This window comes from Patagioenas fasciata, chromosome 23, assembly GCF_037038585.1.
Source record: "Patagioenas fasciata isolate bPatFas1 chromosome 23, bPatFas1.hap1, whole genome shotgun sequence".
Classification (NCBI taxonomy): Eukaryota; Metazoa; Chordata; class Aves; order Columbiformes; family Columbidae; genus Patagioenas; species Patagioenas fasciata.
Window position 1 is genome coordinate 6,773,828 of NC_092542.1, and position 25,002 is coordinate 6,798,829.

Here is a 25,002-nt window from a genome sequence, read left to right on the forward strand (position 1 = left end):
TCCTGTCCTAGTTTGTCACATCGTTTGGTTCCCCTGATGAAGGGAAGTGGAAAGCACTGTTGTGCTCGCTCACGTGAACGATGTCTGCTTTCTGTCCGAGTGAGCCTGACCAGAGCCATGGCATGGCTGAGGCCCTCTGCCCACTTTTTAAGCCCCTCAATAACCTATTGGTCATTTGCATGTGGTCCTGGACCAAGTGTCTGTTGTGGAGCATCCTTGGGTGTGGGTGCAGCTTGGTACCAGAGAAGGTGCTGTCAGTGGAGGCACCTCCCTTGTCCTCGTGGGCTGGGGGGTGACTGGCAGCTGGTGAGTTTTCCCCTCCGAACGCAGCACGGCAGAGCCTGGAATGGGGGCGTGAGAGGAGAGCGGGCGGTGTGAATGCAGCAGAGGACTCAGCATCTCCCGGGGATATTGCGGCTGTCAGCAGAGCCTGCGCGGGGTGCCTGGAGCGGAGCTCGTGGCTGGGAAAGCTGCATCAGCAGTGGGGAGATTAGGATTTTTTGTATATACCTGTTCATGTTGCAGTGTCGTCTTTCTTTTAAAAGCTTCACCTTTTCCCTGCACTCTCCTTTTGTCTTCATGAAATTAGGTAGTTAAAATGCAGCCATTTTTAATCTCCTCACTGGAAAAAAAACAACCAAACAACGTTCTGGCGCTGTAATTCTGCTCCTTGGGCACAGGATACAGCCTATAATTGCATCATTGTATACTATGGGACTCCTGCCTCATTTGGTGAAGGGGTGGTGTTATTCAGTGGTTTTTTTTCAGTCACTTTATGCTGTTTGCTGCAGAGCCTCCAAACCCTGCTCCGAATATAAAATCCTTCTCCTCTCTATGAGATCCCATTGTGCTCTTGAGCTCACAGGTTCCCAGCAAATAACAAACATATTTGGGGAGCTCTCCAGTGAGTGCATCGCGTTGTCCCTGTTGTGACACAGGAAAATAAGGCAGAAATTACCAAGTGTAAACTGACCTTGGGGGCTTCCCTTTTTTTTCATACTTTTTTTTAAAAAAAACAACAAAAAAAATTGTTTTATTTCCCCTCAGGCAAGTGGAAAAGTACTTAATTATTTCAGAAGTTAAATTGATTTAAATGGTGGGCCTGTGGCGTATGTGCAGTTGGGGTCTGTGGTGTCAGGCGCAGTACTGGGAAAACAAACGTGGAATTAGCAGCCAGCTCTGAAGGTTTCGTCTTACCCGGTTCATCCAGCGTTGCACTGGAGCTCTGGGCTGGCAGAGGTAGGATCTGGTTCTCCAAGGGCTCATAAAGGTGAGGTTTCCCTCTTTCTTCCTGCAGTCCCTGCCTCATTAGCTACACATTTATTCAGCAAGACAAGCAGGAGTTTTACAGCTTTTTTTCCGGGTAACTGGGTTCTTTCTGTGCTTGCCCCAAACTGTGCATGGAGCAAGTCTGATCTGCTTTGCTGGAAAGCCAGTACATGATGTGTTGTGAAGCCTCTTGGTAAATACCTGTTTTTCTGAGAAACTTTTTTACCTAGCATATCTATTTTTTGAGGGCTTAGCTTTGTGGTTTTATTAGTGTTTCTGTAATGTGGGGAGGATTCGGGTGATGGCTTGGGTACAGATTCTCACTTAAGAGAAATAAACTTGGATACAAAGGAAGAGCAGGTAACTGCTTGTGCTTGGTGTCCCATGGCTTAGGTCATCCCAGAGTTCAGAGCAACCTGTCCACTGTACAGCCCTGAACGTGGAGCATCAGAGTAACTGGTAGAAACAATCCCAGAATAGTAGGAGTTGGAAGGAACCTCTGGAGATGCCCCAGTCCAACCCACCTGCCAGCGCAGGGTCACAGAGCAGATCACACAGGTGGGTCCAGGAGGTTTGAATGGCTCAGAGGAGGAGACTCCACACCCGCTCTGGGCAGCCTGGGCCAGGCTCTGGCACCTCCCAGCACACAAGTTTCTGCTCATGTTCACATGGAGCCTCCTGTGTTTCAGTCTGTGCCCTTTGCCCCTCACCCTGGCGCTGGGCACCACTGAACAGAGTCTGCTCCATCCTCTGACACCCACCCTGAGATATTGATCCATGGATCAGATCCCTCTCAGCTTCTCTTCTCCAGCTCAACAGCCCCAGCTCTCTCAGTGTCTCCTCATCACAAAGATGCTCCAGAGCCCTCAGCATCTTTGTAGCTCTCGCTGGACTCTCTCCAGTAATTCCTCGTCCTTCTGAAGCTGGGGAGCCCAGGCCTGGCCCCAGTTGTGCAGATGGGGCCTCCCCAGGGCAGAGCAGAGGGGGAGGAACAACCTCCCTGACCTGCTGCTCACACTGTTCCTCACACAGCCCAGGTCCCATTGGCCTCTTGGCCACACGGGCACATTGGTGACTCACGGTCACCCTGTTGTCCCCCAGAACTCCCAGGTCCTTCTCTGCAGAGCTGCTTCCAGCAGGTCACCCCAACCTGTGCTGGTGCTGGGGGTTGTTCCTCCCCAGGTGCAGGACCCTGCACTTGCCCTTGTTGAACTTCATCAGGTTCTTCTCGCCCAGCCCAGCCTGGCCAGGTGTCTGCATGGCAGCGCAGCCTCTGGTGTATCACGGAATCATTTTGGTTGGAAGAGACCCTTAAGATCATCGGGTCCAACCATAGCCTAAGTCTAGCACTAAACTCTGTCCTTAAGAGCCTCATCTATATGGCTTTTAAACACCACCAGGGATGGTGACTCCACCACTGCCATGGGCAACCTGTTCCAGTGCTTCACAACCCTTTCCATGAAAAAATGTTTCCTAATGTCCAATGTGAACCTTCCCTGGTGCAACTTGAGGATTCTTATCAACCCCTCCTCCCAGTTTGGTATCATCAGCAAACTTGCTGAGGGTGCACTCAGTCCTTTCCCTCTGTCCAAGCTCTCTTCTAGAGGACTTGGGCATTTTGAGCTCTCTGCTTTCCCTCCCCTCTGGCTCCAGTGCCTACACGACTCAATGTTCAAACCAAACTGCTCCAGAGCCAGGACAGATGTGAATGACAACTCCAGTGAGGCTACGGCTGTTGCAGCAGCAATCCTAGCTGGACGCACCAGGGGATGGAAAAGTCCCGTTGCAAGCAGGACATGGGTGTGTTTCTGACTGTCTCACCTGGTTCTTGTCAGAAAGAGCCCAAGATGTCAGGACTGTGCCCGCCACTGCCAGAGCCATCATTTCTGTGTCTGTCAACACCTGCCTGGGAGCAGCAGTGGGTTACAGCATGAGTTCCCCCAAAGATGCTGCTTTTGTACCGTTTTTTGTGTTCTCTTCTAAGACAACTTCAGACTGAGCGATCCAGAGTCAACTCAGTGTGAATTAGATGGGAAGATGTGTCAACAGGTTCGCTAACAGAGTTTTGGCTATAAAAGGACAGGTTTTTAGAAATGAGAGAAACTAATTAATGAGATCAACTGCTCATAAGAGCACAGGAGGAGCTGTTGGATTAGTCTCTTTTATGTTAAAGGTAGGAGAACTGTCTGAAGTTTGCATCCTCTGTGAGAGGTTACAGACCTGCGTGAATCAATAACTCGAGGAAGGGCGTTAGAACCTGCAAGGAAAGGTGGAAATGTCCGACAGGCAAAGAAATGTTCTTTGGAGGTATGAGGAGAGTCTTGAGGTACATCAGGCTGCTGGGCGTCACAACCTTCATTGAGACAAGCACCGAACATTTGTCTGATGAAGTAAAGAAAAATGAGATGACCCTCAAACTCATGATTAAGCCTGGGGACAAGTCCAGGACAGACATGGACACAGAAACATCCTGGAGCTGCGGTGAAACCACAGCTCCGAGGGAACCCTCGGCAGGCTGGAGGAGCTGATAGTGGCTGTGAGGGTGACTGCGACGTGTGTTGCTGTATTTTCCAACTTGAAAGTGGTTCCTGTAATTGGTGACCAGGACAGAAGCGGGAGAGGGAGCAGGGATGTAGGCAGCCAGCTCTGGGTGCACAGGAACATGTGTTGGGACAGGCTGGAGGACACACGCACCTCGAGCACTGCGCGTGAGCGAAAAAATGGCATAAAATGCAGCAACGGGTGTTCAAGTAAATTGTTTCTGCCTGACCTGGAATCTTTATTTGATGAGATAAAAATGGGTTTTTCTGCCTCAATTTAGACTTCAGCAAAGCATTTGAATTTCATGTGAGGAAATTGTTAAACTGGATGAAGTGGTGGTATTAAAATGGGTTGTATCTTATTGGAGATAACTACAGATTGTGCTGAAGGCAGGACTGACAGCTTGGAGCAAGGTTACCGTGGGATTCTTGGCACTTAATATTAACACTAATGTTATAGACACAAAAATATCAAAGCATGCTTGGTAAAACTTGTTGATGAGCGAAGCCGGGATCTTTTGTCCATGCAGAAGAGGATCTGCAAGAGGGAGAATTTCATGGCTGGAGAGCTAAGCGGTGAGAACTGGATAATATGGGGCAAAGTGAAGGACGTGCATGTAGATGAAATAACAAGAACGAAGAATTAAGACCTCATCTGAAATTTCTGTGTGCAGTTCCAGTCTTGTTCAGAAAAGGTGGATTTGTATTGAAGCAGAGGCAGATCTGCAGCTGTAGGATCAGGGGAGTGGAAAAGCTGTTTTAAGAGAGGAGCTGCCTTATTTTGATGTGTGAAAAGAAGACTGAGAGGGAACATGATCGTGCCGTTATAAAGAAATTGGAGGGGAAGGATGAGGTAAACACCTCAGAGAGTTTAGAGCAGCTTTTTAAGCTAGAAGATAATGTTGGCACATGAACAAATGGGTATACACTGGCCATGAATAAATTTAAGCTGAAAATTAGAAGAATCAACAGGGGAATGAGACCGTGGAAGAGCTTTCCAACTGGGGGAAAGGGAGCAAAAATGTAACTAGTTTTAGGACAGATCTTAATAATTTTATTAATGGGACTCTGCCTACGACATCAGGGAACTGGGCGGGTGACCTGCAGAGTTTCTGCCCGATCTACATTTCAGATGCTCAGCACAATGTTTGCAGAGGGGATGTCAGCCCGTGTTTGTCAACCGGCTTCCCTTGTACGAGCCTTGTAGGTGTTAACCCAGTGTACTAGAGATTTTCCAAGCTGTAGTGGTTGCATCTCATGTAAGAGGTGCCTCATGTGGCCTTGTCATAGAAATAGTCATTCAATTAATAGGATGCTTATTTAAATAATGATTTCGTTTTCCTCTCCATCCTTGTTTTTCGATGACAAGCAGAAAAACCAGCCAGACAAGGGAAAAGAGACTGTCAATTTATGAAGTATTTGCTAAAACATTAAATGACATATTGTTTTAAATCCTGTCTTATAGCCTTTTTTGTTGTTGTTGTTGTTGTTCCCTTCGAAAAGGTGTTTTTGCTCGTTAGCCATTTCCATGAGCTACACTTGGAACAACCCACTGGGGCAGCTTTCAAGGCGGCACGTATCAAATGTACCTGGGACGTGTTCCTGTAGCACCCTGATCATCTAATTAGTTGGAGCAGTGAACATGGATTTCTTGCAGTAGTGTGCACTGTGATACTCTTGTGTTTCTCTGATCTCTCTGTTCAACTCCAAGAGTGTGTAGGAAGCTCTCACAACCAGGTTCTTGCTCTGTTGCAGGTGGTTCTGGATTGCTGTGAAGGAGGCTCTCGGAGGGAAGCTGTGGACAATCTGCTCAGGAAAGTGGATGAAGAGAAAACCCTGAAAGCAGAAAGTCTGGTCAAACTTCTGGGGGCTGTGAAAGCATCATTCCCTGGTCTTCACCTTCTGCTAGACAATTTGATGACAACAACAAACGTCTCTGATGGCAAAGGTATGGGTACACCAAACTTCAGACACCCGGGGACGCGGTTCATGGAATTGCCAGGAGGTTTGGATGTGTCTGGACTTCAGTGTGCTCTTATAATCCAACTTATGTGTAAGGCAATGGGATGGCCATTTTACACAGACAAAAATGGTCTGGGAGCACTGGGACAGGAGGACCGTGCCAGCAGGAAGGCCCCTGCTTTGCAATGAGATGAGCAAGGTTGGGCTCCTTCCTTGGGTTTGACACTGGTGGAGTAGAAACTGGGATGTCGTATCTGGAAAACAGGAAACTGTTCCCTCCCATGCCAAATTACTTTTGATTTTGAGTCTCTTAAAAGCAGCAGCATGTGTCTCCATGATAAATAGAACCATTTTCAAATAATAAACACTCCATAGTTGAACACATGTTTAACAACTCTGGTCTATAGATGACTTAAGTCGTGGTACTTGCTGGCTTTGAAAGCAAATACCTAAAACTTCCCCAAAGTTGTAGATGTCTTGACATTAAATACAGACACTGTCTGACCTGGCTGCTGTCTTTGTGATTCCCTTGTCATTGAGGGATTGTAGGAAAATTTAGTCGGGCTGTTCTCTTCTTCTAAACGCAGGTGGTATCTCTGCACATCATGGTCATGGACTCGTGGTCTCCAATGTGGAGCAGTGTGCTGATGGGAGCCTCACACTTAGTGTCCCCATTTCGTGTCCTTATCTTGGACAGCTAGTTCGCGCCTTCTTTTTGTTTGGTGGGGTTGTATTGTTTATTGCCTGCCTGTGGTGGTTCAGGGGCTCGTGAACCCTCATTTTTTGATGGTGGGACAACCTTCCAAGTTTGGGTGGGCTTAGGCAAACCCCTGAGCAGTTCAGATGGAGGAGAAAATCTCACCAGCTCTGAAATCACTTAAATATTAAAAACTAAATTAACATGCAGTGAAATGTAAATGAGTGTTTAATAGAAAGCAAAACTGTGCTCATAATGCTGATAATTTCCTCTCTAACAAACATTCCCGACAGGCAGTTTGCTTTGTCGTTTGTTAAGCACGATTGCTTTCTTGAAACGCCAGACTCCCAACATGGTTAATTATCTAGTGGTAATACCCATTCCAAGGAGGAGCATTCCTTAATTACATAGAGCTGAATCTCCTCAAATTGCAGCTTGAACTAATAGAAGCACAAATATTTCTTGTGGTGGAAATGAAGGGGGAGGGAATGATTTGAGCCACTGGTGGCTTTGAAGTCCTGCGAGCGGAAGGGACGGTGTCTCACTGCAGGGCACGCTCTGGTTGTGAAGCCCACCTTGGTACGGCAGCAGAACTGAGAGTGTGTTCATTATAACTCAAATTTGTGTAATAAGATCAGAAATGTTCTGTTGGGAGTAGGGGGAAAATATTCTCATTTGTAAACCACCTGTCATGGAGGCACCCGAGGTTCGTTTAAGGGACAACAGGGTCCGAAACAACTTTTATTAAACCGGTGAGAAACAGGGTTTTAGCACTCCAAAAGTGACTTAAATACAGGTTCGGATATCAGTTGAGGAAAATTACTAAGGGGCAGCAACCAATACGACAGGCGGTCCACAGAGTGCATGCACCTGGCTTCACCAAAACAATGCCGGAGCCGTCCCTGAGTCCCGGAGGAGCACACACTGCCTGAACATGGTGTGGGGTTATTGTAAAGGGATACACGTACTCGTATTGAACTTGCGATTCTGCGAGGGTAAATTTATAATACACTCGCAATCCTGTGAGGAGAAATACACATGCAATTGTGGACGGAAAGTTACACGTGCTTATGTGGAAGCACGGGAGGCAAATACACCCGCGATTATGCGAGGATTAATTTTACACGTGCTCATATTGAGCACGGAAAGCTACACGTGCATATGTGCATGGAAAGTAGATACACTCACAATCCTGCGAGCAGTTTTACTCACACCCATGGCGGGAAGGCGAGCGGAGTCTCCATCCCAGGGACCTCTCGGTGGCACCATCTCGCTCGTGCTCCCAGAGACCCGCAACAATGGGCGGAGTCTCGTCAAGAGTCCCGTTTTTATAGCCTGATCAGATCTGACTGTGGCCATTCCAGAAGCTTCTCTGCACCCCCACCCTGGCTGTGGGTGCCCCTGAAGCCTCCAAACATCCCCCACACTGACCGTGGGTGCCCAGCGGGTCCCTGGCACCTCGGCGCTCCCTTCTCCTAACGGCCCTGGCCAGGGGCTCTGGGGCCAAACAAAAGAAGCTGTCAGCCTCAAGTAGCAGAGAGAGAGGGAGATGTGCCTACTCCTTCCATACTGAAGGAGGGAGGGGGAGAGAGGGGGGTTTGAATCCTACCACACCACCCCCTGATCCATGTCGGGCACGTCCAGGTCACACCTAAACCCGATGGAGCTCAGGTGCTTAATGACGTTCCCTCAGCTGCACCAGGGAGTCGACTCATCTCCAAGAAGTCTTTAACCAGGGGGTTTTTCAAATTAGCTCAAAATCTTCCATTGATTAGTCCCACAGGCTGCCAGTGCCTCCTCACCGCCCCGGAGAGCTTCCTCTCCTTACCTGGCACTGTGTGTCTGCTGGGTCCCAGGGACTGCATTTTCTTGTTGCCAAGCTGTGTACATTTAGCTGCTTTTCTCCCAAGTAATGCTGTGCGAATAATAGATTGTTCTGTTTGGTGCTGAACCAAAATGATTTAAAGACCTAAGCATACAAACAAAAAATACACACAGGTGTCTTGGATGAACTACAGATTTTTGGTTTGGTTTCTTCTGCAAAAGTATAACTATGCATCTTCTCTAATTTAATAACTCCAACAGTGAAAGAAATCCTTTTTTAGATTAATCTATTTGGAAATTTCCAGTTTTATTTATGAGCTAATCTGGTGACAAGTACAATCGTATATTGCTTTTGGTACATGGTGTATTGTGCCCAAGTGTCTTCATTATCCTGAATAAACACCGTTCCTCTTTCTTGAATTAGTCCATTGTGTCCTGATGCTGGGGTGTCTTTAAAGGGTTGTGGGGTTAGTCTGGACTCGCCATTTCTCAGAGAGCAAACCTCAGCAGACCCAGCTTGGAATTAGATATGGGAGGAGGAAGGAATGAGGTACAAGTTGCATTTTTTTGGTGTAAGGGAGAGAAGAGGGTGTTATTGCTGCTTTGCAAGCACAAGTCTGGTTTGTGTTCCATTTTCACCAAGGACAGCTCAGCCTGCTGGGTTCTTGATTACCTTGGACCATCCTGGGGTTTGTAAAGTGTTGGCATGTTTGATAGTCATACACCACTGAGATGGAGCATGTTGCAGAGCTCCTTGGTGGAGTGGATCCAAGACTCTCACTTACTCTTTCGATTAAACTACAATTAAGAGTCAGTAATGGAGTCTCCTTGATTCCAGGGCACCAGAAGAGGCTGGTAAACATCTCGAGGTGTTGTCTTCACAGACAGGGCCACACGTTTACCTGCTGAACATGGCTGAAAACTGAGACTTTCTTCTGAGCTCAGACCAGGACTGGGACTTGGAAGACGTTTGGGGGCCAGGGATCTATTTCGGTGGGCACATCTGGGCAGAAGGCATTCTGTGTTGTCTTTGATTTGGAGAAGCTTCGCTTTGTCATGTTCATCCTCTGCTTGAAGGTGAATGCAGGTGTCCTGAGCCCAAGGTTGTGTTAGTGACCCAGGCACATCTGCCTGCCCTGGTGGTTTTGGTTCCCTCGCGAGCTCTCTCGGGAGGTGCTGCAAGCTGAGCTGTTCTTATTTTCATTCCCTTGCATTCAGCCAAGTGTAACCCAGAGGATTATGGAACCAAACTGTTGAGACGATACCGAGAAAACTTAGTGGAGCTGCTGACAGACACACGGATGCTGCTGCAGGGCATCTCTGCTGCACAGAGCCTGGCTCCTGCTGAGAGAGAGGTAAGCAGAATCCTGTGTGTGCATCAAGTAATGAGCTTTATTCTCCATTTGGGATGTCTGTCGAGTCCTAAGGACTTGATTTACTCCATCATGCCTTGATTTGGGCAGGTCTCCAGCAGGACTTGGTTTAATGATGCCTTAGTATCCTGTAGCGGGAGTGAAGCAAGTAACATATATGAAGCTGAAGGCTGGCAAGCAGGAGTGGCTGATTTGGGCACTGAGGAGAGAGATGTTCAGCTTGGGAGTGAGTCGAGATGTCTGGTGTGTTTGGGTGAAGTGCTGGGCTGCCAGGTGGTCGCTGCTTGAGTTGCAGCCATGAGCCAGGTCTGCGGGGCTGGAGCAGGGGAAGGCTGGGGCTGGCGTGAGCCATGGTCATGGCTAAACCTGGCGGTGGAGGGATCCCTCCTTAGCACCTCGCTGTGTGTCTTTCCAAGGCGATGGAGCAGGTTGTGAAGCGTGAGGCCGGCGGTTTCGCCTCCCTGGTGTCGGCGGCGCTGGAGGAGCGGTCTCTGCCGGTCTCGGCCGTTTGGCAGCTGCTGCTGGCTGTGCGGGAGCCTGCACCGCTGAACCTGCTCATGGAGGAGATCCGCAAACAACCCGGAGCAGAGTTTTTCTTCCAAGCAGGTAATGTCCTTGGTGTCCCCTACGCCCTCCCTTGAGCTTCTCTTGCTGCTGGGGGGAGTTGCTTTCTGACTGCTCACCCTCTCCCTGACCAGGAACCTCTTTTCTTCCAGCGTGCCTCTACACCCGTGTCCTCAGTGAAACGAGGACAACCTCAGCTGGTTGGAATTGCACTTTCTGCAAGTGCAGCTGCTTTGCTTGTGCCTCTGTGTTTTTTAATGAACAAACTGCTTGAGATCTGACCACCATCCTGCACTAAAAACCAGCTGGAGGCTCATCAGGCTGACAGCACAGGGGAGTCTGTGTGTGTCCTCCACAGAGCCTCAGCCTCTGCCTTTGAGTTTTCCTACTTGAAAACCTAAACTGTGCTTTTCCCCCAATGTTGTTGCCAAAGTGACAGAATCATAGAATAGTTTGGGTTGAAGGGACCTTCAAAGGTCATCCAGTGCCCCCCCTGCCATGACAGGGACATCTTCACCAGCTCAGGTTGCTCAGAGCCCCGTCCAGCCTGGCCTGGGATGTCTCCAGGGATGCTTCATCCACCACCTCTCTGGCCAACCTGGGCCAGGCTCTCACCACCCTCGGGGGCGAAGATTTCTTATATCTAGTCTGAATCTCCCCTCTTTTAGTGTAAAACCATTCCATGTCAATGTGAGGAGTGCTGAGGTTGGTGGTGGTGAGGCTGTGCAGAGCCTGGCTCTGCTGGCCCTGGGGACACAGAGCCTGGGTCACCTGCCTGTGTGGCACCGACCTGCCCGCAGCAGATATGGGACAGCTGTCCCTGTCCAAACTCCTCCACCCCCTGCCTGCTCAGCCCTGAGAAACCAGCACTTCTGGTGTGTGATGTATCCAGCTGCTTTTTATGTGGCTGTCCATGGATGGGGCAAATTGTGCTTAGAAACTCCTGTTTCTCCACAAAAGTTGGAACGGGCTGTCTATAGTTGGGGGAGGGAAGAAATCCTCGGTCTTGGGAGGATCATGCCAGCCTTTTGAGGTTGTCAGCGCCTCTTTCAGCAATGTGCTATGGAAAACCTCACCTTCTCGCCCGAAGTTGGAGAGGCAGTGAGAAGTGAGGTCTGCTGGGGTTTTATGCTGGACATCGGTGCTGCAGTGAGTGTAACCAAAGCTTTTTGCCCCTTTTTGCTGTTTCCTGAGCCCTGAAGAAGTCACTCCTGTTAACAGCTCAGCTTCAGGAGCGGACTGGACAGAGCTAAGCGAAGCTAAGACTTTCAGGTTCTCCTTGGGTTTTGTGTTTTTAAGTAGCTTTACTTCTCGTTTTCCTCTTCAGTGGCCAGCAGTGAGAGCACAGCCATTGAGATCATCCTGCGGCACAGCAAGCTGGTCTCGGAGGCCATCCAGCAGAGCACGGGCCGGGAGGGCCTGGCCCCGGGGCAGGCAGGACTCGCAGCGGCGGTGCAGGAGGTACGAGGGGCTGCTCCGGGGGTGGACAGGGCTGAGCGTGCTCTGAAATTAAGGGACATTACTTAGGCTGGGGAAGCCTTCCAAAGTTGTAGGTGCCCCTCTGCTGAAGAGACAGTGCATTCAGTGTTTTATATAAATTCTGCAGGAGGTTTTATGTAGAATAAATTACCAGTGAGATTCTCAGTGAGATGTAGGTATTCAAACACAGAAAAACTGTTTCAGCTCTGCAAGGGTGCTGAAGTCCTAGAGAAAGCAGAGCTGCCAGGGGATGGGTTTCCATTTGTTTGGCTGTTCCAGGACATACGAAAATGAAACACCCCTAGAAAATGCACTGAGGATGCTGTGACTGGGTAGTGTCCCTGAGTGCCTTGTCTGTTTTGCCCTTGACAAAGAAAATGTGTTAGTAACGAGCTGCCCTTTTCCACCAAGCAGTCTATGGTTGCTTGTTTCTGCTCTAGTTGGCTGCTGTTGGAGATCTGGAAGGGTGCGGTGCGGGTGGGCGCGCACGGGTCCTCACCTTGGTTCTCCTTGCGGTGACTGGCTGAAGTGGGTTTGGGTTTGGAAGAGAGAGAAATGGCCCAAGAGAGTTGTGTATGATACGCAGGTTTGAGTTAGGTAAGCTTGTAACTCTGTAAGGCATGGAGGAACTGCTTTTTCCGTGGAAAGGTGGTTTTAAATGACCTAATACCAAACCAGAAAGTCTGAGAATGTAATTTGTTGTGACTTTGTTTAATCCTGAAATTCTCTCAGCCCATGCCCGTGCATCAGTGGAGAGGCAAAGACCTGTATGGAAAGGGATTTCTTTTTTGGTTTCTCAGAGCAGCTTCCCAGCAGTAGAGATGAAACAAAGCGGACGTGCCCTCACTCCCAGACCATCCCAACCTTTTACAGCCCAAAATCTCTGTCATGCGATGTTTCCTTCTTCTTAATTCTCCAGCTCCTGAGTATTTCAGCTCAGAAGGAGAGTTCAGAGGCCTCCTTGAAAGCGGCTCTGAGTACAGCCCAGGAGAAGTCTGTCCCAGCCATCAAGATCTGTCAGCTGCTGTGCAACGTCCACGAGTCCTTCCCAGACCTGCAGCCAGTGATGCAGGAGCTGGGGCACGTAGGTAAGAAAAACAGAGGCTTTTGTCCTTTGGAGTCTTTTACACACGGTTATTGGGAGTCCTGGGCCGTTTGGGTGGCAGTGGACCTCGCTGTGCTGGTGGCCTGAGGTCATTCCACGGAACAATCCCCTGGCCAAATGCTGGGGTTGTACTTGCAGGAGGATTCACAGGGGTGAGCTCTGGATCCCAGCCCTGGAGCGGGCATTTCTCCTGCTGGTAAAACACACCAGCTTAAAGGTTTGTACGTTGTGAGGGTTGTGGAGACAGTAACTGACCCCAGTCTGGTGTTCCTTAACTGCATTTGCGTTTCTCCATCCCAACCCTTGCACTGGAGGCAGTTAAGCAATTTACAGAATCCCAGGATGTCAGGGGTTGAAGGGACCTGGAAAGCTCATCCAGTGCAATCCCCCCATGGAGCAGGAACACCCAGCTGAGGTTCCACAGGAAGGTGTCCAGGCGGGTTTGAATGTCTGCAGAGAAGGAGACTCCACAGCCTCCCTGGGCAGCCTGGGCCAGGCTCTGACACCCTCACCACGAACAAGTTTCTTCTCATATTTAAGTGGAACCTCCTGTGTTCCAGTTTGCACCCATTGCCCCTTGTCCTGTCACTGGTTGTCACCGAGAAGAGCCTGGCTCCATCCTCCTGACACTGCCCCTTTCCATATTGATCCCCAGGAATGAGTCCCCCCTCAGTGTCCTCTTCTCCAGCTCCAGAGCCCCAGCTCCCTCAGCCTTTCCTCACACGGGAGATGCTCCACTCCCTTCAGCATCTTGGTGGCTGCGCTGGACTCTCTGCAGCAGTTCCCTGTCCTTCTGGAGCTGAGGGGCCACAACTGGACACAATATTCCAGGTGTGGTCTCCCCAGGGCAGAGCAGAGGGGCAGGAGAACCTCTCTGACCTACTGACCACCCCCTTCTAACCCACCCCAGGTACCATTGGCTTCCTGGCCACAAGGGCCCAGTGCTGGCTCATGGTCACCCTGCTGTCCCCAGGACCCCCAGGTCCCTTTGCCCTACACTGCTCTCTAATAGGTCATTCCCCAACTTATGCTGGAACCTGGGGTAAATTTAGTTATATAATTTGTGTCTATATTAGGCTATTTTTCAGGATTTTAATCCTTAACCAGTGGGGTTTCTTTGGCTCTTCCCGTGCTGTTGGACCTGTACGAACTTGGATTTGTATTACAATCCCTTAACTTTGTGTATGTGTGCATACTGCACAGGGTGGTTGTGAAAAGGTCACATCGGAGTGCACTGGCCTTGTGCACAGATCACCATGATGGTGTGTTTTGTAGTCCCAGACTAGTTTGTGAGTTTGTTTTCTCGCTGTGCTTTGGTCTTGCTGTGGACACCCCTTACAGAGCAGATGATCCCCTGGGAGGGTCCCACAGCAGCAGGGGGATGTTACACACTGTACTAGTTTGGGAAAGGTATGAACAAAGCATATGCAGATCGCAATTTGGTAAACTCCAGAAACAAATGCATAGCAATAACCGTGTGTGAGACCCTGCCCTGAGCTGTGGGATGCTTTCCAGCTGAGCAAATTGTATCTCTGCATCCATCATTGGAAGGAAGAATGCTTAACAGAATTCAGTGCTTTAATGAAAAAGATAACAGAGGGCCAGGAAGCTAACTGCAGGTTTGCGTTCTCTTGAAAAGGATGCAAATGCGACTTGCTTATTCTGTTTGCTTGCATACATTTTTATGACATCGTGCTTTCCAGTGCATCCAAGTACAGATTCTTTGGGCTCTGGAGTCCACTGGGGTGTGCACAGTGTGATTTTTATCCAAGCACAGGCACCGGTTCAGCTCAATCCATCTCTGTTTACTCGTGGTGCCAGAGCTGCTTGGCTTATGGTGCAGTGCGGAAATATTAGCGGATTGCTAGGTAGTTACAGTAAGCAGCTTGTTATTAATGTCTCGTCTTTTTTAGGGGTAGGATGTTTAATTTCTTTGTCTGAAAATTTGGCTCAGGGCCATGATCTGGCTTTGGCACTCAGCATCGTTTTGTGACAGTGACAGGCGAAGCTTCCCCACAGACCGGGAAGCACTCTCTGCACTCTGGGTTCGTTACTTTCTCTCTGTTCTTGAGCCACGAGGAAATGTTGTTGGGGCGGTGGATGATGCTGGTGACTCGGAGCAGTGAGCTTGTGGGAGAAACTGAGGCCCTGGCTCCCTGTCCTGGCTGGAGGGCTCGGGGGGTGCTCTGCTCCCCTTTCTTGACTCAGTGGCCTTAGTGGTCTCCCTAAGAGATGTCCTACACTGTAGATCCAGTTTTTATGCCAGATTCAGATCTAGGTCCCCTCTCCTAACTCCACCAAGAGCTGCCACCAGTCCAGTTGGCTTTTTCACCTGGTCACAACTCTGATGACGATTTTCAGAGAAAAGGCAATACCTTCTTATCTGCCATTCCTTCTCTGTCTCCGTCTGATGCTGCAAACACTTGTCCCACTTCCCCTGGCCCTGTCTGACCATGGCATGTGCCAGGGCTGATGCCCTGATGACCCTGGAGGAGATAAGCCAACAAAAATGGCACGTGCCTGTGAACGTGCCGCCCACCATGGCTCCTGCGCACCTTGCAGTGCCCACCTGCGAGGGACCCGTGGAGTCGGCTGCATTGCGCTGGCAGATGCCGGCTTCTCTGGCACCGATATCAGAGCGAGCAGACTGCTGTTACTGAGTGTCTTTGCAGGGCTTCAAGCCAAGATTGAGATGAAATCGAGCAAGAAGCAACATCAAAAACAAGAGCTCTGGAAAAATGGTGTTTACTTGCGGAAGCATATATTCCATATGAAGTGTCCAGAGGAGGATTGCCGGTTACCAGCCCCTTTTTGGGACCATACAGATCTTTACACTGAACTTCCATATCTTACTTTCTAAGCCAGTCTTCTCCGCTCTGATATCGCTGCTTACCAGCCCTAAATGTTGCAGGTAGCTTTATGCTGTGTGGCTCTTGGCATGAGGTACGAATGATAACTGTGGGCCTCATGTTTGAGGGATGTGAGCTTCCACTTGAAACGGAGGAGATCTTACATTTTGGAGGAACATATGCGCTGCATGGAGATTTGTAGAGTTTGCATTTCCACTTGAAAGCAATAGTTTTTACATCTCTACCACCAAAAAAAAAAAAAAGTGAGCGGAGCCACTTGAAAAGCGCCAGGCGTCCCTGTGGAGGAAACTGCTGCATCCACCCCCCACACTCAGCACTATCAAAGTAAGGGGTTGGTTTCTTTGGAAGTACAACATGGAATCTGTTGGCTTCTCCTTGGGTCCCTTCTGTAGCCCGAGCACTTGCAAGGATGAGGTGTGGCTCTTCCAGCCAACTCCATAACCTCTATCCAGCTGCTTTCCAGGTCTCTGTACAGTCACTTCTTGGGAGATCATGTTTGCCAAGATATGCCTCATTGTCAGATGTCAGAAATGTGTCAAGAACTCCATCAAAAAGGCTTTTCCTCTGCATAGTCTTGTGTTTAAAACAGACTGTTAGCATCTAACTTAGGACTGGGTCAGCCCCCGGAATTGTTAAACTGTCAGGTTTACAAGCAAAATGCCATTCTGTGCTATAAAGGTTCTGCTTTAGAAGCCACCATGTGTGTCAGCAACCATCACAATGACCTTCCAGATGCAAAGGGGTAGGGGGAATTTTCTTCCAGCTTAAGCTGAGGAAGTTGGAGACAGGATGGTCGCACACCCAAGAGATCTTCTGCTTCTGGAGTATAATATTTATCATGAACTGCAGGGAGGTAGAGCAGCCACCAGGATTGCAGACTTGGCAAACCACTTCCAAAAGAGAAAGAGAACTTGGTGTGAAATACACCTTAATTAACAACAGGGTTTTTCTTCTAGTACTGAATGTTTTTGTCACCAGAGAATGGAAAGTGATGCAAAGTCCAGGGTCCCTGTGGTCAGGAATTCACGTCTGGGCCCTTTCTGGCGCGTGTTTACCGTCGGGCTCTGTCTGCTCCCGGGGGCTCAGCCAGGGCCATGGCCAAGGCAGTTTGGTTCTGGCTAAGTTCTTGCCTCTCAAACTTGATGTGCAATTGCTTCTTCAGTCTGGTCTCATTTCTCAGGAGAGCACTTGTGTTCCCCATCAGGCTTCCTGCGTCTCCAGGGTGTAAGCTGACTGGGTGTTGTCTGCTGCTCGAGCGAGGTATGAAATGTTGTCTTCACCCATAGGAGAGCTTCTGGGTGACATCCTGGCTGCCAAGAGGAAAGGAATTGCTGCCCTGATGTGACAGTGCCACATGTCCTTTCCTCTCTTCAGGCAACAGCCAACCCGTGGTACTTGATGCTGTTAAAGAAACCTCATGTTCAGCATCTGACACTCAACCTTGCTTCCACATCAGCTTTGTGTCATGCAGTTCAGCATGTCTGCCATTCTGCTGTCTCATGGTAGCCAGATTTGAAAGCCTTTTGAAACCCTTTGATACCCTTTTGTGGGTATATTCCACCATCAGGGAAGGTTCCTTCTGCCACCCAGGATGTATGTATTACACAGGACTACAGGGTGTACCTGGCCATTGATTTAATGTGAGTTGCTTCAGCTTTCTTTCAAAACTGTTCTCTGGGGTAGTAGCATCCCCCTGAAGATGGAGAGCTGTCCCTGGGGCCCCTTTGTACATTTCCCCATGAAATGGACTGAAGTTGAGAGCTCCCCTTGCCTTGATACCCTTACAGGCTTGTGCTTACAGATTTAGGCTAAAAGTTTGTAATCCTGAACGACATTTTCACAGGCATGAGAGCAGGAGGACCGTGAGCCAGCTCTTGGTGCACTGGAGTCTGGGGCAAAACTCCACTTTATCTGACTCAGGTTACACCCCTGCTGCCATGACACAACTTCTAGACCTTTCCAGTCCTGCTTTCTTTAGTGCTTGTGTCTTTGTCCACATTCCTGCCTGGCAAGATGGCCCTTTCTGACGTTCAACATTTCTGGGAGATTTAAAGATACTTCTTCACTTGGTTCAAAACAATCTGACAGCGATGATTTTAGGGATGTGGGAAGAGACCTTAGAGGTGAAAGGCATGAATTGCTATCCTAACAGAGCAGGACAAACTGGAAACCAATCTGGTTTTCTCCCTTGATATGTTAGAGGTCGATGGGTCACCACTTGACATCTTAACATTTCCAAGTCGGTTGGAATATGTCACCTTGTTTCTAGTTGGCTGGAAATGCAGGGCAGTACTGCTGTGCAGGTAGGATGCTTTGCTGAGCTCTTCCCATAGCGAGAAAGGCAGAAATTAAGTTCTGCAAGCACAGGCTGAATTTCCTGTGCATTGGCAAAAGGAGAAGTCTGCACTGGTTTCCATGGCCACACAATTGCATGGTTCTCATTATAGCAAAGAAACCAAATATATCTGTTTGTATTTTGATTTCTTCCATATGTGCATTCCCTGTGGGTCTTTTTTGTAGATTGAGATCCTGGGTGAATTTTCCAGCTTGTGCTTTTTGAGATGATGGTGTTACAGGGACTCAGAAAAGCATTAGACTTTGTAAGAAATGGATATAATGAGCGATCTAAAATACCTCAGGGCCCTAACCAGAGAACTCGAAAGGGTCGTGGTGAGATTATCTGTTCCCTTTCAAAGAGTTTGCACTGGGGAAGTGTTCCTGAGATTTCGTGTAATTAATGGCTGGATATCCACTCTCGGTGGCAGACGTAGACAGTATCATACCTGAGGCTCAGCTCTTCAAACGTTTGAGCACAGCTGTAAGTTCATGTGTGTGAGCAGGAGGCAGGTGCTTGGGAGCAGCAGTTTGTACTGCTTGAGGAGCAGTCTTTTTGGAGAATCTGGCCCTGGCTCTTGCCATCTAATCCAGCCCCTGGTGTGCGCTGGAGAGCTCAAGAACCACTTTTCCATGCATTGTTCCCTGCATGGCCACGGCCACTTTTGAGCAGAGCCAGTGACATTGTTGTGATGGGACAGCGTGTCCGATGTGTGTCAGTTCTTGCTGTGCAGGGAGACTGGGGGGCTGGTGTCCGGTCCCTCCAGTCACCACTGGAACAGGAATTGCTATTTCCGTAGGTCTCTTGACTGAGGGAAATGGGGAGAAACCTGGGATCAGGAAGTGGAAGGTGAACAGTGAATCCCAAGTTGAAGCTCTGGACAAAGATGAGGACAAGGCAGGAGGTGCCAGTGCCAAGGAACCAAAGGAACCCCAAGAAAAAACTTCTTCCAAGAAGAATTTTGTCTGCAAAGCCTGTGATAAAACCTTCCACTTCTACTGCCGTCTGAAGGTGCACATGAAACGTTGTCGGGTGGCCAGAGGAAAGCAAATCCAGTGTAAGGAGTGCTGCGAGGTCAAGTCAACAAAGAAGGAGCTGGAGAAACATCAGCTGGAGGTCCACGGGGTGGTGGGGACAGCTAAGAAGAAGAAGAAGCGGCTCCCTGTGGCGTGCGATATCTGTGGCCGAGAGTTTGCTCATGCCTCAGGTAGGGCTGGTGGGAGCAGGGGTGTTTGTACACAAGTCTGGACAATGCAATGAAGTGATAAATCTGAAATCTCCTCCCTGCAGCCCTGTGAGCACTGTGTGTGAGAAACCCAGCTCAGCTCATTTCTCCTGCCCCACTGAGCACAACTGCTTTCTGATTAGTTCTTCCCTAATTGGTTTTCCACATGGCTCATCAAGGAGAAGTGGGGCTACTGGCAAATTTAAAAGCCTCCAAAAATAGTCAAGCTGTTCCAGTTCTGCAGCTGGTTTAGGAGGACAAGTGAGATGAGTTGAGTCTCTTTGCCTCACGGTATCCTTGTGAACCTCCGGGCTGGGTGGAGTGGTGTCTCTGCAGTGGGGTCAGGCAGGGCTGGCACCGTGTCCCCCCGCTGTCACCTCATGTCCTGCCTGCCTCCCCAGGGATGCAGTACCACAAGCTGACGGAGCACTTTGACGAGAAGCCCTTCTCCTGCGAGGAGTGTGGGGCCAAGTTCGCGGCCAACTCCACGCTGAAGAACCACCTGCGGCTGCACACGGGGGACCGGCCCTTCACGTGCAAGCACTGCCTGATGACCTTCATGCAGGCCTCGGCCCTCGCCTACCACACCAAGAAGAAGCACGCTGAGGGTGAGCTGTCCCCGTGGGAGCCGGCCATGGGCTTGGCTTGCTCCATCCATCGCCTTGTGCCCTGTTCCTCCGTCTGCCTCCTGCCAGCTTCCCCATCCTTTTGGGGAGCCCTGGGCAGGAGGCTGCTCCCAGATCTCCTTTACCCTCATGGTTTTCCATGCAGTTTCCCTCTCTGCCTTTCCCCCATCCCCTTCTCCAGGTCCTCCGATCTGTGAGCCAGTTACCTGTTTACTCTGCATTAAGGGAATCTTCCTCTTCCTCCACCTTCATTGATTTTCTCCTGAGTAGTTCCTCTCTGTCCCCTCACATCTAGACTCCTGTGACACATCCTTCCATCTGGTTCACCTGCTTTCTCCTGTCCCTCCCTGTGGCTGAATTCCTCATAGTTTTTCATACCAGTGCTTCTCCCGCTCCTGCACCCAGCCCCTTCCAGTACTGAGGCATAAACATGCTGGAGCTGTGCAGTTAATTCTGAGCACGAGACATGCCAACACGTAGTACCTCCAGAAGTGTGTAGTACCTCCAAATACTTGAGGTCTGTAGTAATTTAATACTCCCTGTGCAGGTGTGGTTTTCTCCAGCACCTCTAGGACCATTTTGACCCTGCACTGAAATGCTCTGACTACCCCAGGAAAGCCTGTCCAGTTTGCGATCTCTCCCCGTCCCTCTGAAACGGGGTGTATTCCAGGCAGAGCTCCTGTCCCACGAGGTGCAGGCTCACCCCGGGTGTCCCCGCAGGGAAGATGTACGCCTGCCAGTACTGCGACGCCGTCTTCGCACAGTCCATCGAGCTGTCGCGCCACGTCCGGACTCACACGGGGGACAAGCCGTACGTCTGCCGAGAGTGTGGGAAAGGCTTCCGCCAGGCCAACGGGCTCTCCATCCACCTCCGGACCTTCCACAGTGAGTGGCGCAGCCTGTGCGGGATCATGGCAGAGACATCTGTGCCAGCGGAGGCTTCTGTGTGTGTTACCGGTGCCTGCAGGCTGCCTGGGTGTCTCCTGGTGGGATTTTTCCCTCCCAAGAAAAGCAAGACTCTTTAGTGGTTTGGTGCTATGAGTAGGGTTATCCCAAAGAAAATGGTAGGGCTGGCTGCCAGCAAATAAGCTGCTGGGAACCCACCGTGGGAAGCTGGATGTGAGCAGGAGCAGCAACAACATCTGTATGCAAAGCCGAAATTCCAGTGCTTGTTTTCACCTGGGGAGTAACAAGTGATTCTATCCCTTTTCTTTCTTCCTCTGTGAATTCTCCTCTTAGTTCTTTTATCTTTTTCTCTGATTTCTTTGCACTGTGATTTTTGTTGCGTTTCTGGGCGGCAGACATCGAAGATCCCTATGACTGCAAGAAGTGCCGGATGAGCTTCGCCACCCTCCAGGAGCACCGCAAGCACGTCCACGAAGCCCACTCGCGCGAGTACCACCCCTGCCCCACCTGCTCCAAAGTCTTCAGCGCCCCATCGCTCCTGGAGCGACACATGGTGACCCATGTTGGAGGAAAGCCCTTCAGCTGTGACCTCTGTGACAAGGCTTACCAGGTGAGCGAGGATTTGGTCTCATGCTGGCGGTTGCCATTGCCTGCTCTTGTACCAGGATGTCTCTCCTGGCCACGTGCACTGGGCGGAGCAGTTTGTGGTCAGCAGAAGGAAAAATTGCACAGTTTTGTCATTGCCACTTAAAATAATGACTCCCGTCTGCAACTGCTAACCTAAAGATAAGTGAATCTTTTCAGTTTTATGTCAGTCTGACAAAGTGACTTGCAAAATGCCTAATCAGAGAGACCAACTTTGCAGCTTTAGACATTTTGAAGCCCGCACAATTAGTTGGGTCTTGCTTTAATACGTATCTCGAGACAGTTGGATAAAGTTTCCTTTAGCTGAATGTTGCTCATTATGTGTCTCTGTGTACTACAATTTGGCTTTTTTGCACACCGGGTCACAGAACCCTGTATTTGGGACAACAAGAAGAGCCAGAGTCTGTCGGGAAAAGGCAAGTCCATGGAGAGAGATGGGCCATGACTTCAAAGAGCTCCATACCTGCCTGTCTGGAACCTCAGGAGTCTCTTTCACTTAAGTTTCTATTTGCAAAGAAGCGTAGGAATAAAAATACTCAGTGGGAGTGTGTGTGGGAGCACATTCCTGCCAGGGAACAGAAATTCAGTGCAAAATGGGACCTGCAGCGAGTGAGATGAGGGTGAGGGAGTCAGCAGTGTTCAGCTCTTCAGGGGCAATGAAGAAACAGAAGTGAGGTGTTGGCTCTTGTCCTGTGGGAGGATGGGCAGGTCTTGTACCTGCTGAGCACAGCCCCACTGTTCCTGTTGCTTTCCATGCAGTCTCTTGCTGTCTCGATACCTCTGGAACATCTTTGAATTGTAACCATGATTTGATCCTTATCATTGCAGCAGTTGTCAGGGTTATGGTATCACAACCGGACCCACCACCCTGATGTCTTTGCAGCTCAGAACCACCGCTCCTCCAAGTTCTCCTCCCTGCAGTGCAGCTCCTGTGACAAAACCTTTTCCAGCACAGCTGCTCACCGAAAGCACGTCAAGGCAGAGCACACAGGTAACGGCCCATTCATTAGCGAACAAAACCACGTGGTGACTGCCAGAAGAGATGTAATAATTCTGATAGGACAAGGCTGCACATCCTGTTTTGCAGCGATGAGGAATGATGCATACAGACACAGACAGAGACACACAGACACAGAGTTCTTGTCAGCAGCGAAAGCAGAGCCGGGCAGAGCTGAGCAGAGCTGAGCCAGGCTGAGCTGACTTTAAATAACAGTTCTCAATGTATAGGTTTACAGATAACAGACCTGGACCGAGAGGTTAGACAGGATGTTTTTTCAAAAAATGTTATTCCAAACACTCATGTTGGGACTGTTTTCAGTCACGTTCCCATGCATATCTTTTGGACGGCATTCCAACCCACTCATTCACATGCTCAGACCCAACAGTCACACATCATATATTCAGTTTTCTGACCTGAGATACCATTCTCACTGGCCTGGCCTACCACTCCTTATACTCCTAAAAACCACATTTCTGTGTAACCTGTCCAAGACCCTTTAGCTGGAACTGCACGTCCTGCCGTTCCCACACTGTTCACCTGCAAATCACAGCAAGTTCTTTGTGTCCTGTAGCAGTCTCTTCTGGCCAGTCTCATCTTGGCCTCTCCTTTATTTGCTGTATCTCCCAAGATGCTCCTCCTGTCTCTGTGCATGTGTGGTGTTGCTGAAACACTAAACAGAGCTCAGGTCTGGGAAGTCTCCTGTAGAAGACCTGGGGTGCACACTTTTCTATTCTTGACCTCGTTTGCAGATGTGAAGTTCCACGAGTGTGAGACATGCAAGGAGCTCTTCCCCACGCTGGCTCTGCTGCAGGTCCACGTGAAGTGCAGGCACTCAGGTCTGTTTGCTGCTTTTCATGTTACCTTGTGAGCAGTGATGATTCCTGTCAGCGAGTGATGTCTGAGCTGTAGGTGGGAGAGTGAAGATGGACATAATATGGAAGTAGAGTGTGAGGAAACAGAAAATATGGCTGAACTGTATAAGCGCTGGTTTGGTGAGGCTGGGACATTTGTTAAGCTTCTGGGTCCACCGGAGTCAAGGAGGGGTCTGGATTTGCCCATTACAGCGGAGAAGAGAGCTAGGTGCGGGTGTGGAGACATCGACACAGAGAAATGAGGAACTGAACCCTGAGCATTGGGGTTTGTGGAGGACAGAGCTAGTGGGAGACTGGAAAAAAAGAGAGTTTAGCACCAGAAAGATCAGAGAGAGACCTGGGCTTGGGGAGACCACGTCAAGAAGCCTTTGGCAAGTGGGCAAGCTGAAGCAAGGCGGTGAGTGCAGAGTGACCTGCCAGACCAGGCTGCTAGGAAAAGTGTGTCTGCAGGGCTGTGCATGGGATAGCAGGAGAGGAGAGGGACCAGTAGACACCGGTCGGGGAGGCCAACAGCAGCCTGGAGAGTGAGGGTGGAGAAGACCGAGATGTAGCTCAGACAGGAGAGAGTCCCTGGGGTGCATCATGCAATGCTGAATGAGGAGATGCAAACCAGGCCAGCAAGGAGCAGTGCTGGATGGTCTAAGGGAAGGGGGAGACAAGATGTTTGCAAGATGGGGCAGCTGCAGCAACAATCAGATATGCCAGCCTGGTTTCTGAGCACCGGTGCTGCAGGGAGCTGGAACTGAAGCAGAGCTGAACAGCCACTAAATGTCTGATAGACAGTGGTGTAGCCAGGAGAAGGGACACTGGTACACGCCGTGCCCTGAGTCGCTGGTGGGTTTCAGCCCTGTGTGTCCTGGCTGTTTGCAGCTCCCTGTGCCCTTGGGCTGCCCGGACCATGTTGCAGCCCTGGCTGTGCTCAGCCCAGGCTCAGGGCAGCACTTCTGCCCGCAGGCTCCCAGCCGTTTTGCTGCTTGTACTGCTCAGCCTCCTTCCCTGTCCCGGGGGCCCTGCAGAGCCACGTCACCAGCGAGCACTTCAAGCAGACGGAGAGCACCTTCACCTGTGAGCTCTGCGGGGAGCTCTTCCCCTCCCAGGGCGAGCTGGAGGGGCACTGCAGTGCTGAGCACCCCAAGGTGATCTTCTCCCAAGCCACCACGGCCCAGATCGTGCAGGTAAAGACTCCTCTGTGCTGCAACCCCCATGGGTGTTTGTCCATCCTTCCTCTCCAACTCTCTTTATTCTTCCCAAATCCACCCTGTGGCTCCCATCACTCCTTCTTCTCCCCGATTCCCCCTTCTTAGAGAGGTCCAAGGTGCAAGGCCCCCAGCCCACCGCGCTCTGGGATTTCTGTGCTAGTGCAAGGTGGGCTCGCTGGAGGGGAAGCAGTTCAGTCCTGGTTTTCAGGAGCCAAGGAGGAGGGACTGACAGTGTGTGCAGAGGTGCCTGGGTACTCAGAGGCTGTTAAAACACAGATGACACACCCCATGAGATTTAGCTGTTTTGTTGGAGGCCAAATGCTGGGCTTGACCCCAGACCTCAGCCATCAGTGAAGAACAGCTCCTTGGATGAGGGAGGCAGTGTGCAAGATTCCCTGGACTGGCATTCCTCCAGTGGATAATCACATAGCATTTATTGTCTACAACTGCTTGTGGAGCTAAATTATAGCAATTTTGCGGAGCAAAATATTTAAATTACTCTCCTGTTTTC

The 25,002-nt window shown here is 50.0% G+C and overlaps 1 protein-coding gene across 4 annotated transcripts in view; it reads left to right on the plus strand.

Moving 5' to 3' along the window:
- ZBTB40 (zinc finger and BTB domain containing 40) overlaps positions 1-25,002 on the plus strand; it is a 47,690-nt gene that overhangs the window by 19,505 nt on the left and 3,183 nt on the right. For 3 of the 4 annotated variants that reach the window (XM_071798308.1, XM_071798307.1, XM_065855381.2), the window contains exons 6-17: positions 5,565-5,757; positions 9,511-9,647; positions 10,082-10,271; positions 11,557-11,690; positions 12,628-12,796; positions 18,818-19,225; positions 19,645-19,851; positions 20,590-20,754; positions 21,171-21,385; positions 22,249-22,411; positions 23,170-23,256; positions 24,247-24,467. In XM_071798308.1, the coding sequence (XP_071654409.1) occupies positions 5,565-5,757; positions 9,511-9,647; positions 10,082-10,271; positions 11,557-11,690; positions 12,628-12,796; positions 18,818-19,225; positions 19,645-19,851; positions 20,590-20,754; positions 21,171-21,385; positions 22,249-22,411; positions 23,170-23,256; positions 24,247-24,467 (2,289 nt within the window). Of the gene's footprint in view, positions 1-5,564; positions 5,758-9,510; positions 9,648-10,081; positions 10,272-11,556; positions 11,691-12,627; positions 12,797-18,817; positions 19,226-19,644; positions 19,852-20,589; positions 20,755-21,170; positions 21,386-22,248; positions 22,412-23,169; positions 23,257-24,246; positions 24,468-25,002 lie in introns of those variants that run through there. The other variant, XR_011735565.1, reaches the window with a different exon arrangement.